Source organism: Schistocerca cancellata, chromosome 1 (genome assembly GCF_023864275.1).
Source record: "Schistocerca cancellata isolate TAMUIC-IGC-003103 chromosome 1, iqSchCanc2.1, whole genome shotgun sequence".
NCBI classification, from domain to species: domain Eukaryota; kingdom Metazoa; phylum Arthropoda; class Insecta; order Orthoptera; family Acrididae; genus Schistocerca; species Schistocerca cancellata.
Window position 1 is genome coordinate 804116525 of NC_064626.1, and position 15751 is coordinate 804132275.

The window sequence follows — 15751 nt, forward strand, 5'->3', positions numbered from 1 at the left end:
TTGGTAGATACACATTACAGCCAATCAGAAAACAGCATCAAACCCTCTCAATCCCGCGCACAAGTACAGAACCAATCAAAATTTGCAAATGAATCAAAACAGTAAGTTAACATAAATATATTTGGAAAACCCACAAATATAAAATTAACTCCCTCTTAACAAAACTAATTTACCGAAATCATAATCTCATTTCCCCAGTACCGCAAACTGATGAAATAGTTTATAACAAATTCCATGGAACGAATTACTGATACACACGTCATTCTCGAACATTCGTCATGCGAACAGTTACTTAATTGTATAATGTAAAAACTTCACATAAAACATTATTTGACATTCACACCTTCATTCTCCCTCATAACGAAGCACAATTATAATAGTAATTAATAAACAATTAGAAAATTTTAAAAAAACAGAGCTGTAAATAAAGATGACAGTATTTTACCTGCAGCACAAACAGTGTCCATCAGTTAATGAACTCTGCCAGATCGAAAAGAAACAATATATACTCTGGCACCTGACGCCACCTGCCCTGCGCTCTTCTCTTGCTGTATGCCTGTTCACTGCTTATGTGCGATGTCAAAGGCCATGGTGTAAGACACTACGCCTCATGGGATACTGACTATGTATCTTTTGCTGGTATTTCTGTAAGCTTTAAATAATTTAAGCATTTTGTGGTTGTTCACAATTTGTTGCTAAAGATTGGATGATTTCCTCAAGATATCTGAGTTTATCTATCTGAGATGTCTGTCGAAATGAGTAATCTCATCACGGTATTGAGGAGTTCAACGTACTGGAGCTTTATGTAAAAGATTCAGAGTCCTGCTTTTGCTGTAATTTCCTGGTGGTTTACAGGCGAGTACTTCGGTTCTTTGTACTGCTGGACAGAAATGGAACGCTGTATGTGAAGACCAAACGGTAAAAATAAATTTTATTTTCACGTAGGTTGGGATGCCAACAATCATTCCGTTTACCTTTCTTTCTCAGGTTCTGACAACATTTGACATTACACGCTTGATATTTCGCCTAACAGTTTAACTTTTGACACGGTAGTTTTTTATCTTTAATCAGTTCTGTTTTTCTTATGTTACTTTTAATTCTTCTAATATGGGTAATAGTATATTCCTATCGAATAATATATTTTTAAGTCTACAGAGGTGATCACACTCCTTTACCATTGCGGATTTATAAGATGGTTTCGAGATTGAGAATATGTCCAGCGGTGGACCAGTCTTACCTCAGCTCTTAATAAACGAAAAACACCGTCTGTATCACAGTGTCTTTATTGATGACTGCCAGTTTCGGTCTGCCCTGGATACCATCTTCAGGCCTGGCGCATTTCTGCGAAATCTGTCAGCAGTGATGCGAATGGCACCAGCTTTATGTTGTTCATACCGATACTAAGAAACCAGATCTGAAGATAATCCGCAGGGCAGATCAAAACCGATAATCGTTAACAAACGACATTGTGCTTCAGATGATGTGTTTCAGTTGTTAATAGACTGATGTCTCGGATCCTACGACATGGCATCCGTCACGGAATTATCTGTCCTGCTTGATATTCACTCATTTTTGTTTGTTTTTGCAATGTAGTCGTGTGCAAAAATACTCAAGTGTAGTAATTTTCTAAATTGCTTCGGATGGATTTTTATCTCGTCAACAGGTGTGTCTCCAGAGACCAACGAGTGAAGGAGAATGTAGACGGCATCTACGTGCCAGCAAGACTCGGACGCCGCGAGTGACTCCTGAGGAACCACCGACGACTGCCTGGCATCAGTCGTCCACTGTACGCCACCCCTGTAGACTCACAGCCTACATTGGTTTCTCTACTTTTCTACCCTCTCCACACACGCCACTCAGCGACATTCCTTAGAATCGTAGTGTATTTACACTAGCATCCTCACAAAATTATCAGCATAGAAAGCGATGTCACAGTAGAGCTTTTCACAGCAGAGAAACACACAAGGTGTGGAATGGTGCATTGCGGACATCCAGCACTGTTGTAGTTTCTTAGAGAAGGCTGACCTCCAGCTTTATCACTACTAGGTTTAGGTCTGAAATCTGTAACTAATGTAAGCACACTTGCACCTATATGTACACTAAGACTGTTAGACATAGAAATAGAGACATGATAAGTTTAGTGTGCTTAAATAATTTAGAAAATTGTGATTGCTTAGAATTATCGTATTTAATTTTCATATGTACACTTTTGTTGAGATTTAATATTCCATTGTGAAACATTTTGTACCTTTATTTATAAAAATAGAACATGTGAAACTTATTATCCACTAGTGCATTCATTTGAACATTAAAAGAAGGAAAATATTAGCTCTCCTAAATTCTTGTTGAGAAGAAAATTTTTTAATTCGAACAAAACGAGTTATATTATTACTTAAAACTGCCTAATTCCAGTTGGTTTTCTTATGTACACATACGATTACATGTTTTTTTTTCAATGGAGACATTATACACTGGACAGTATAACAACAAACTACGCACATGCTTTTGTACTATCAATATCGGCATCATTTCGTCTAATGTTCCACGAATAAGGAAAAGTAAATGTGTATTACAATCAATTTACATTAGAACGTAATCATTTTCCTTACTATTTCCACAGCTGTGTACCACACTATCAAGCCATTCACTATTTCAGAATTGCATCTTGTTTTAGTTGCTGAATATTCAGTGTGCCTGCAACATTGGCTACGTAAGTTTCTTTCAGTGCAAATGTGTCTGTGGCATTTCCGTCTGATGCAGTTGCACTGTGTGCTGTAGCAGCCCTTTTTTTGTTGTCGCTTTTTCGTCTAATAAGTGAAAGTTTGATTTTATTTTGTACACATTGACTGTCATTGAAGGGTTTCACTTTTATTTAATATTGTCCCGGCTAAGTATCAGTTTGATTACTTTTAAAACCCCATGTTAAACGTGGGTCACTACACGTATAGTTTTCCCAACTCTGAGAGAAAAAATCTTTAGTAGCTTTACTACCAATGTTTACAGACGACCATACTTTAACCTTTCGTTCAATTGCTTTAGTTACGAATCGCTAGTTTGTTCTTGGTATAGATCACATGACCTTAACGTTTATTAATCTAAGATAAATTAATGTTCAAGACTTGTATTATGTTTCAAATTAACAACGTCAGTTTATTGACAATAATTATTAATAAATAGGTTCACACATACGATCTCATTCAAAGAAGTTCTTTAATTAGATGTCTAAGTAGGATTCCCGCTAGCATCAGAGATGTTAGATAATATCCTGTCACTTTCGGTATATAAGTTATTTTTATTTAATGTCCGCAAACTGTCATTAACTATGATCACTAGTTGCGAGAAGTTAAAGTTTCCCACTATCACAATTCAAAGTCCGAATCAGGTTAAAATTCTCAATTCAGTAAGCGTTTAAATATTCACACAAATTGACATGAAAGCCAAAGAGATTATTATTCACCTTCCCGTTTATATAATCTGATAAATGTCCAAATTAAAGTCTTGAATTGACAATCCTCAAAAACAATCTCGTCACGACCTATTCTTGATCCCCGTTTAATAAAGTCCCAGTTGTTGTTCTCTAAAGCTGCACGTCCTAAATAACTTCCGAACTAGAACAGACTAGAGACTGGAGTATCGTAATTACAACGTATGGCTATTTATACTTTGATAAACACTATCTTTGGTGGCCAAGACCTACGTTCTATGACTATAATATTGATTTTCTTACGTATTGTAATAACAAATATTTTAATATTTTCTACTGTTTTTCCCCCTTTCCATGTTTCTAAAATTTATAATTAAATTTTCCTTTTCTTTCCTTTTGCTTTCTATACTAGATATTTCCCTCTATTTCTTTTTTATTTATTTTTCGTAATTACTACTTGTGGAGGGACTTGGGTCATTTTGTGAATTGATATTTTAAGTACATGGGAGCTAATTTGGGAGCTATTTTTGTTTTTTCAACACCGAGAGGCACTGTAGGTGTTACAGTGCCCCACAATCCTGTCACTACTCAGTGCTTGCTCAGCCTGCAAATTATCTTCATTTACTGTATTAACTTCACGCTGTACTGCATGTTACAACTTACATTCCCCACTTTTTACAATTTAAAAGTTCTAGCAAATATTTTATTGTTTCGTTTCTTACTACAATACAACAATTTCACGCCACTAGAAGCTGAAATGTGTACCGTGTTCTGTCACAAAGGCTCCACATTTAACATTTCTTCACACACAAAGTTATGCAAATTATGAGAGCTAATTTTTAACGAAAGGTTTGGCCATGAGGGTTAATTTAGACAATCTTACACACAATTAATTTTTCTTATCCAAATATATCATAATAATTAGCATACAAAACAATGATTATTACAAACAGTTCCTGTTAGGTCACACTAATTTGTGATTATGTGTTGTAGCTGTGTGTCATCAGTCCCATTTGGACATGCTTTCTGATGAGTTATGGTATCACAATAATTAAACCCACATTTACAATTACTTATTAACTGTCTGTATTAACTATTTAATGAGAAGCTATTGAACCAACTTTCATGTGTAATATTAATTATGAACTGTACTGTGAAACACTAAATAATCAGCAAATCATTCCCTCATTTTAATGGTTATAAAAATTCCTGTATGGCGCTGAACAACGCAATAACTAAGGGAACCAAAGAAATTAATCTGCAGACCTAATTCTTTACAATTATGTTCATAAATTTCAAGTATACAAAAATGAGTATAAGCTAACCACACTTTTCAACCATAGAGACAATAAACAAAAGGAACTGATGGTTTCTGTTAATGTTTTGTTGACTAATTCTCTCAGAATTAATTTACTGCCATATTACTAGCTGACATCTGATGGAAATCTGATTCTATTACGACATTACATAACAATCAAAATTTGTGATCCTTTTTAACAACACTGAATCATTAAGTAGTTTTCCAAGATAATACAAAGTTAATAAAATATGACAGAAATTTTTATAATTCTGATACTAAGGTGCTTTAGAGGACATGGACCTGGGACTATAACAGAGTCAATAACAATCTGTACACACACACAAATTAAACTATATTTATAGAAGAGCACACAATAAATAGTAGAAGGGCTGTGTCCCTTCTAGGCCATAGTTCAAGCATCTGTCACTACTCTTATGGTGCTGCAGTCACAGAATCCGTGATGGCTCTCAAGGTAAATTTAAAAATGCAAGATGGTGCAACTAGCTCACTAGTGATGGCTGTAATTATGATGACACATTCAAAAGTATCTTAAGGACGTATTATTTATCAAAATCAGCAAATCTCATCTAAGTCTGATAAATTAGCTCCTTAATCGAATGTATTCAATTGATGTTAATTTTGTACCTTTTCCAAAAGTATCCAAAGCATCTGAATTTGGCACCATGTTCAAAAGTATCTGAATAACTTGAATTATTTATCAAAATATGCAAGCTTTATCTGAATAGTCTAAATTGGCGTCATGTTCAAAAGTATCTGAATGACTTGAATTTTGCGCCATGTTCAGAACTGTTCAAGCAACCTGAATTATTCATCAAATATATATATTAGTGTGTAAACAATATTTTCATTTCCACATCAAAATTAAAAGTTAAGAACCACTTGCTGACATCCATAGCTCGATCTCTGTGCCACACTAGATGTAAGCTGTAATTAAAAGAACGCAAACCACTTGTATCAATTATCAACAATACATAAGCTTCATATAAATTGTATAAAAGGACATCATGTCAAGATATCCAAACAACTATTAGTTATAAAAGATATGTAAAGGGTGTAAGTTACACTGTCCACACATCTAAGATGTGTGTGAAAAATATGTCAGCTCCACAATTTTTATGTCAAGCGACATCATGTCAGTTTTACGTACAAAATATATCACCAGACTATTTTAAGAAGTAATTCAAAGAATAGGAACTATCGTTTCTTACTGATAAAGACGTTTATTACAACTGCTCAGGTAGCCATTTCATCAGTGTCATTTAGTCTTCACTGTATGCCAGCATATTTCCTTTAGTACAAGAATCAAATTATTCTTGTCACCAAGGACACTTTAAGCTCTACACTTGATATAAACATTGTGTAACTGAGATATTTTTCTCACAGATTTTGGATATGATTATATCTTAACTTACTCCCTTCACATAGTTGTGATAAATAATGAAGACCATCCAAATACTTCGACCATGCTGCCAATTTATACAGTTTAGATGAAGCATATGTACTGCTGAAAAATGATACAAGACACATGCATACTTTTGAACAGGGGCCAAAATTCAGATGTTTGGGTGTGTGTGTGCGTGTGTATGTGTGTGTGTGTGTTTGTGTGCGTGTGTGTGCGATTGTATGAGTGACTGTGTGCATATGTGCTGCTAACAAAGCTTCCATATTTGGACAGGCAGAAATCAAACTATAGACAAAAAAGTAATTTTAGACAGGGAAATGAAAATTCTGTACAGTCCACCTTTTACATATTTTTGACGAATAATTTAGGTTGTTTGAATACTTTTGAACATGGTGCAAAATTCAGATCATTCAGTTATTTTTGAAAACGTCGAACAATTCATGTCAGTTCGTTACTTCAGTGATTTAAAAACTCAGAGCGTTTGGATATTTTTGAACATCATGCGAAATACATACGTACTTTGAGTAAAGTTACCTATTTTCATAAATTACATAAGTTGTTCAGATATCTTTGAACATAGCACCATAATGACAACTCACACAACTGAGCAACTTCCCTCATCTTGGATTTTTAATTTTTTTATTTGTCACTAAAACAACTGGACTAGTCGCACAATCTTGCATTTTTTTAATTTCTTGTCACCATCATGCTCCATTTTTAAATTTCTCGCCAACAACATTTTTGATTTTTGAATTTGCCAGCAGCAGCTGCTTGGATTCCGCAACTGCACCACCTACAAGCAATGGATGCTTGACTATATACTGGACGGAATATGATCCTTCTACTTACTTGACTTACAATAGTAAAGAATATTTTACAGTACACTATCTGGAGACACTGATGCAAAGCACTACATCTACATCTTGCATTACTGTGTAATTTCCGCCTCACTATATACAAGACTCTTCTTCTAATTAAGTGTTGCTACGGAGCACTGTTTAAACATTCCACATATTTGCTATCGGAGCCAACGACCGTCCGAGACAATATTCCAGTACATGTGTATAGATTTAACCCTTGTATTCGATCCAAGGTGGTTTCACTATACTGGCTAACTACTGACTGGTGCTATTCCTTACGACGGCGTGCTCTCCACGCCGCTTCTACCTTTCGTATTGCTGCACTTTTGCTTTCTTAACACAGAGAGACTTTCCTATAGTTTTTCTTATCCTATCGTTACAGTTTTGTCGACCACGTGCGTGGACTGGTAAGTCACAATATTTTCACAGGTTACATTACACATGTGGAAATGGTTCCTATTCAATAAAAATCCAGAAATAAACATAAATAGCGGACGAATACATGTAAAACACAGAATTTTTTTTATTTACTACCGATGTAAAATATGAATGATGAAGTTTTGGTGTTACAAGCTAACGTCAAATGTTAGCGTAGGCGTGCAAGTAATTTCCAGTAATTTGTGTAGAGCTGAATAGTTGGTCCATCAGACTCAGCAACCAGTTTTTCTTTTGAGTGAGTTTAGTTTATTTTCAGTTCAGCAATTACTTATGATTCGGCACAGATCATTTTAGTGTTCATTTGGGGATTGAAAACAGAGATTACAGTCAAATTTTCCCTAGTGAAACAATTTTCGATGACGGAAGTCAGTATTCAAAAATGGTCCTTGTCATCCTGAATACAGTAATTTACTCTGATCTGTTGATTAATCCTGAGTGAGGAAAGGAATACTAGCAAGAATTTGATGAAAAAACCCTTACTCTTATGAGTTTATGTGTATCATCCTAAGATGCTACTGCCTTCTGTGTGATTGAGACTGAATGATAAAACCGATTATGTTAGCTATGCTGTGCCTGAATTTGCCGGACACTTGTGTTTGTGAAAGGGAAATGACGTAAGGAAGGCAACACACCTTTTGCTACATTCAATTTTTTATACTGTCATTTAGTGAAACAGTGTCAAGAAAATAGTTAAACCATTATAGCGACCACTGTTAAAGACATTGTGCCCAACAAAACACAGATAGCGTCCGCTGCAGAACATTATCTCCATTCGAACTAAGAACTCAAGTGCGACCAGGGATGTTTAGGAATATTCGCCAGCCGTCCTCCAGCGAGCCACCCACCCAACTCGAGGTGTACCGGCTGTTAATCCTGGTGTGCCAATCCCGAAATGGTACTGATCCTCATAACTTCACATGCTGAAGTACATATTATAATCAATACCACTCAACAGCACGATATTCTTAAGACGATAGGTACGACGCAATGGAAACACACAAGTAAGATAGAACCACCACGTCGGATATTTTCACTAAGCAATATAGCCCCACCAGTAGCCTACAAGAAACATGCTGCAACCGCTCACATCGCTCGTTTACTCACACACAGGAAAATCTTATAGCTGACTACCATTGCTGAGCAGCAGGTTCTTAATACGACAGCTCGGGATAGTTATACAGACACTAGGAATCGTCTGCAGTGAGCAACGGGAGCAACGGAAAAAACGTGTCAGGGACATAGTACCACTATTGCAGAGACGACGAGAAGAAGGAAGTGGTGGTATCGAGAAGCCATCAAGAGCGACGACTAGCACTGGATCAGGGCGCAGGCGACGAGGAGGCTGTTACGAGGACTGAAGCTGGAAAACTCCCACGCAGCTCCCTCTATGGCTCCATTAGAACACACTTGACTCCCTTCTGAGGGTTTTTGAGGTCTCACTCTTGGCTGCCCGTCACTGTTTTCTCTCAGCTTATCAATGCATTGTCCCTTATATTAAATTAGTATACGTCTTGCACTTCAGATCCATAATGAGGAGACTCTCAAGCACGTAGAACACGCCGTAAAATAAGAATACATAACCCCCATTTTTTTTAAAAACGATGTATGATAAAATCTTTTTTTTAGGTTCTAATTTAAATGTTCCTCATCGATGTGGAATAAGTCAAAAAAATCTTGAACGTACTTTTATTTAAGAGGCAGTAACTACTGGGTTGTTATTATTGAAGTGCAGTTACTCACAGAGGTCCAGTGCGGGCTGGAATCATCGTATGGCAGCGGTACTTAGTAGATATGCTAACGCGTTATAGAGGGGCCGATTCAAGCTGGGAAAAAAAATTCCAATTTTGGCCACCAGGTGCAAATCTCGAGCTGTAAATGCAAGAGGTATAATGTTCAATATCCACTGAGCACCAAGAAAACTGGAATAAGCATGCATATTCACGTACAGAGATACGTAAACAAGTAGAATACGGCGCTTCGGTTGGTATTGCCTATATAAGATAACAATTGTCTGACGCAGGTGTTAGATCTGCTACAATGGCATGTTACCAAGATGTAAGTTTCAACGTGGTGTATTAGTCGGCACACGAGCGATGGGACACAGTATCTCCGAGATAGCAATGAAGTGGGGATTATCCAGTATGACCATTTCACCAGTGTACCGTGAATATCAGGAATGCGGTAAAATGTCAGATCTCCGACATCGCTGCGGCCGGAGAAAGATCCTACAAGAACTGGACCAACGACGACTTAAGAGCGTCGATCAGCGTAACAGAAGCGCAACCCTTTCCCAAACTACTGAAGATGACAATGCCGGGGGATCAACAAGTTTCAGCGTGAGTACCATTCAACGAAACATCATCGGTATGGGCTTTGGGAGCCGATAGCCCACTCGTGTATCCTTGATGACTACACGACACAAAGCTTTACGCCTCGTCTGGGCCCTTCAACACCGACACTGGACTGTTGGTGACTGGAAACAAGTTGTCTGCTAGACGAGTCTCGTTTCAAATTGTATCGAGCGGATGGACGTGTACGGGTATGGAGACAACCACATGAATCCCTGGACCCTGCATGTCAACAGAGGAATGTGGAAGTTGGTGGAGGCTCTGTAATGACATGGTGCGTGTGCAGTTGCAGTGACATGGGACTTCTGATACGTCTAGACACGACTATGATAGATGACAGGTGCGTAGCCGGCCAGAGTGGCCGAGCGGTTCTAGGCGCTACAGTCTGGAACCGCGCGACCGCTAACGTAGCAGGTTCGAATCCTGCCTCGGGCATGGATGTGTGTGATGTCCTTAGGTTGGTTAGGTTTAAGTAGTTCTAACTTCTAGGGAACTGATGACCTCAGAAATTAAGTCTCACAGTGCTCAGAGCCATTTGAACCATTTTTGAACACGTACGTAAGCATCCTGTCTGATCACCTGCATCCATTCATGTCCCTCGTGCATTCCGACGGACTTGGGCAATTCCAGCAGGAGAATGCGATACCCCAAACGTCCAGAATTGCTACACACTGGCTCCAGGGACACTCTTCTGAGTTTTCACGCTTCCGATAGCCACCAAACTCCACAGACGAACATTATTGACCATTTCTGGGGTGTCTTGCAACGTGCTGTTTAGGAGAGACCTCCACCCCGTCATACCCTTACAGATTTATGGTCAGCCCTGCAGGATTCATGGTGTCAATTCCCTCCAGCACTACTTCATACGTTATTCAAGTCCGTGCCACATCGTGTCGCGTCACTTCTGACTGCTCGCAGGGGCCCCACACGATATTTGGCAGGTGTTCCAGTTTCTTCAGCTCTTCTGCGTATTACTACACGGCGCTCACACAGTTTGTTCGATATGAGCACGAGAGATGTCGACGAGATACTGCATCCTAAAACCGTGTGATCAACAGTTGCTTGCAGCAGTTCCTGTGGAATCTGAGCAGCATCTTCTTGTATACAGGCCTTTGGATCAGGTAGAGATCGTGTCCGTGGTAAACCCTTTCTTTTAGATATCCTCCGAGCCAAAAGTCACATGAATTCAGATCAAATGATCTTGTAGGTCATGCATATGGAAAACCTTTGGAGATAACACGTTCGTCGAAGATTACATTAAGCAGATCTTTCTCTGACGAATGACATGAAGTGTTGCCCCATCTTTCACGGGTGCGCCGTTTCCACACAGTCTTAAATACACATCAGTGGGTTCTACCAAGCAAAAAATTCTATAGGCTCCTATTAAACTGATCTTTATTAGTGTTTAAACTTTTTATAAATGCTAGTAAGCTGATGAAAACATTTGTTCCTGAAAAATGCACACCTTTCCGGGCAAAAGTGAGTGACTTAAAATCTTTGTGAAGATTATTCTTATTTCTAATTTTCATTCCATGAATTGAGTTGATGGTTTAAAAAGAAATGCATTACTTACGATAAATTTCATTATGAGATAAATATTTTGGGAATCAGTAGTTAGAACTTACCACATCAGACCTACACGTACCCTAATAAATATATTGAAGAACTGGATTTTTAATCATGTGTTTTCGTAGTTAAAACCCCTTTCATTAAATACTATCTTCTACGATTCCAGATACTGCTCCTGTAGATAATGTGTAGTGGAACTATGCACCAACGTAAGGACTGTCATGTAAAACATTATCAGCAGATTAATTTGTTAGATAGTTAGCGTGTGAAACGTCCACCTATAAATGAAAAATGAATCTCACAAAGTGTAGGACACACAAACACACATAAACGCGCGTGCGCACACACGCACACGGACACGCACATGTAAATGCACGCGCACACACACACACACATACACACACATGTGCTTTTGAATGTGTATCTCGATATATATATATATATATATAAATGAACTGGCAATAACGTTCAGTAGTTGGCGACAACACGCACACACACAAACACACACACACACACACACACACACAAATATATTGAAACCGAAGTTGGCAGTAACATCCAAAATATGACATGAAGTAAATGAGTGTTTATTTCCTAGTGCTGTGTAAATGGCAGTAAGCAGAAGTACAGCTCTAAAATCGGTATAAGAAAAGATGTGGTGCAGCAGTCACGATATTTGTAAGTAATATTTTAAACTATTATTACGTCATAGAAAATCAGAAAGTGCTAGAATTTCTTGTATCCTAAGTCAACAGTACGTTAACGAAATAGTATAAACACAAATATGTATATCTTTCAAGGCACTAATGACATTGTCATTCAGAAGGCGAAACGCACATGTGAAAAATTCGTTTTATTCAGTTGTAATTAGAACGACCTATAGTGATAATTATCAACATAATATTACACTCAACTGAGAACGACAGGACAGCAAAAGTTAAAGATTTGATCTATTGATTTTCGATTAGCTTTCAACAGAATGCAATATGGATGTTTTGGTTGACAGATGCCTAAAGCGCTCGCTGCAATACATTTTCATGAAACAGATAACCGATGTAACAGAGCGATGAAGCTATTCAATTTAATAACTGATCTATCGGTCACATATAGAGAGGAAGATTAGGTTAACGTCCCATCAACGACACGGTCATTGGAGAGGGAGCTGAAGCTCAGGTACAAATAGGACGGGTAAGGAAATCTGCTGCATCTTTTTCAAATGAACTGTCCAAATATTAGGATTAATTCATTTAGGAAATTCTACGAAAACCTAACTCTCGATAGTCGAAGAGGGAATTAAGCCAGCTATTGCGAATGTGAGTCTATAACCTACTCGTAGTCTTCGGCACATTAATGATTAATGACTGTGTTACCTACTGTTCAGTATTTTTCAGAAAAAAACATCGATTCCGAACAATAATTCTAAACGAAAGAATGCAAACAAGATTATAACTTGATCGCTATCGCACAGGTACTTATAGTGTTGGACAACCATCAGAATGAAATCTAGTAAGGAATTAAATATTTGTCGAAATTCTTCCAATCCATCTGCGGTATGAATCAGCAAACCAGTGTTTAGTAGTATTAGCTGAAATACAGTCTTGGTTGAAATTTTAGTTTTTTTTTATTTATCATCTAGGCGTTTAACCTTATTTGGCATCTTCGGGCTGATCTACATAGAAAACAGAGAACAAATACATCTATTTAAGGATCGCCATCGCGTTGTGCAGACATGGATAACCTAAAAGCACATATAAACAGATCAAATACTGAAAGAGCAAATACACTAATTTTGTATTTATTTGGATGATCCTCTAGACAGTGTTGCTAAAGGGTATCGTCGAGTACATCGGGCCAACATCGTCTTCGTTAAACTCAGTAAATACTAGAAATATAAAATAGTAAAAATGGATTAGATAATTGACCAATGATCGGACACTCAGAAATGCAATCATATTGCCGAAGCCTTATGATAAGGCCTTACCTTTCTAGGTGGACGTGAGTGACTCCAAGACCTGCATAAATCGTACACGTTCACAGGAGCAAATTATAGAATAAGATGGGGCTTTAGTAGTTAGCATAATGTACCACAGCGTCGTGTGCTAGTACTGACGCCTAATGCAGAATCACCTCATTAGATGGCGCTGCCACGCAGCTGCTGGTAAGAATGAAAGGTCGTAAACCGGATATACATTGCCACTAATACTTTATAAATATAATCATCTATACACGGTATGCCTATGCTAACAATATTTAGTATATAGAATCAAATTAGAAGCTGTTATACAAGATAAAAAGGAAATACAAACAACTATTAAACACGTGTTTCCAATAATTACATACGATAGACACAGTTTTGGACATGCCACGAGGTCATGCTTCTGTGAAGAAGATAATGACATCTGCTAAAGCAATACTGAGTAAGTTACTTTAATACGTTTCTTATACTTTACATAAATGTGGGCAAGGTCTAATCTTTTATAATATCCCTAATTTTGTAGACTTCTGAAGAAGACAGCTACTGGTGAAAAGAAATAAAACTGTCTGTGCAACTAACGACTTAATTTTATTCTGAAATATATACTGAAAAAATAACAGCTGTGAATAAAACAATGAAGTCAGAAGTGCTCCACGCTTCTGATATTTACACTCTTTTCTTCCTGAATGATAGCAGTTACATATGAATTATTAGTTAGCAATGTTATTTATAGTTAGCAGTAATCAAGTTTTCTTAATTCACACCGAGAGTCTACATTTGCAGCTTGGTTGCCCCTAATATGACCCTTTAGGCGACACAGCAAACACGACATTATCTAGAGTGCCGATCTCGGCACGTTCACACTTGTCTACAGTCTTTCGTCACTTTTTGTTTGGTACGATTCATGCCCCATTATGAAAAGGATCATATCTTTACTCCGGTTTGTGTACTGTAGTTTGTTTCTTTGTCAGTTGTCTGGATACAGTTCGTAAACATGACAGTCGGTATCCTTATTGTCTCATTCTCTTTATTAAATAACCGTTGCCCAGGACAGTAACTGAACTGCACCTGAATCTTGGATCCCAGTGATCTGTTTCATCTTCTCACTGTCTCCGCCCAGCAGTCAGTAATATGCAGGTCTGCACGTGGAGATTATATCGCCATGATACATTCCCCAGATCCCTAACAGTCATTTTACTGGTGGTATACTCAATGTTCCTGTTAATCTTAGAATTACGCCTCCTTGATTCGTCTTAGGTGTGCTTTAACACGTCGATAGCGCAACGAAAATGAAGTTTATGTTAAGAGGAGCCAATTAATTTTACTCCAATGACGAGTTCATTACTAGGAGAACACGGTAAGAGCCATAACCCGATTTCCCAGAAACTTCTTTCTACATCTACATCTACATCCATACTCCGCAAGCCACCTGACGGTGTGTGGTGGAGGGTACCTTGAGTACCTCTACCGGTTCTCCCTTCTATTCCAGTCTCGTATTGTTAGTGGAAAGAAAGGTTGTCGGTATGCCTCTGTGTGGGCTCTAATCTCTCTGATTTTATCCTCATGGGCTCTTCGCCAGGTATACGTAGGAGGGAGCAATATACTGCTTGACTCCTCGGTGAAGGTACTTGTCGAAACTTCAACAAAAGCCTGTACCGAGCTACTGAGCGCCTGTCTTGCAGAGTCTTCCACTGGAGTTTATCTATCATCTCCGTAACGCTTTCGCGATTACTAAATGATCCTGTAACAAAGCGCGCTGCTCTCCGTTGAATCTTCTTTATCTCTTCTATCAACTCTATCTGGTACGGATCCCACAACGGTGAGCAGTATTCAAGCAGTGGGCGAACAAGTGTACTGTAACCTACTTCATTTGTTTTCGGACTGCATTTCCTTACAATTCTTCCAATGAATCTCAGTCTGGCATTTACTTTACCGACGATTAATTTTATATGGTCATTCCATTTTAAATCACTCCTAATGCCTACTCCCAGCTAATTTATGAAATTAACTGCTTCCAGTTGCTGACCTGCTATATTGTAGCTAAATTATAAAGGATCTTTCTTTCTATGTATTCGCAGCACATTACACTTTTCTACATTGAGATTCAATTCCCTTTCCCTGCACCATGCGTCAATTCGTTGCAGATCCTCCTGCATTTCAGTACAATTTTCCATTGTTACAACCTCTCGATATACTACAGCATCATCCGCAAAAAGCCTCAATGAACTTCCGATGTTATCCACAAGGTCATTTATGTACATTGTGAATAGCAACGGTCCTACGACACTCCCCTGCGGCAAGCCTGAAATCACTCTTACTTCGGAAGACTTCTCTCCATTGAGAATGACATGCTCCGTTCTGTTATCTAGGAACTCTTCAATCCAATCACACAATTGGTCTGATAGTCCATATGC

At 38.0% G+C, this 15751-nt stretch overlaps 1 protein-coding gene across 1 annotated transcript in view; it reads left to right on the forward strand.

The window, feature by feature from the left end:
- Positions 1–2344, forward strand: part of LOC126104577 (anosmin-1) — a 279020-nt gene extending 276676 nt beyond the window's left edge. The window contains exon 9 of the mRNA XM_049912337.1: positions 1664–2344. Within this exon, the coding sequence (XP_049768294.1) occupies positions 1664–1689 (26 nt within the window). The 3' untranslated portion in view covers positions 1690–2344. The remainder of the gene's footprint in view (positions 1–1663) is intronic.
- Positions 2345–15751: the final 13407 nt, after the last annotated feature.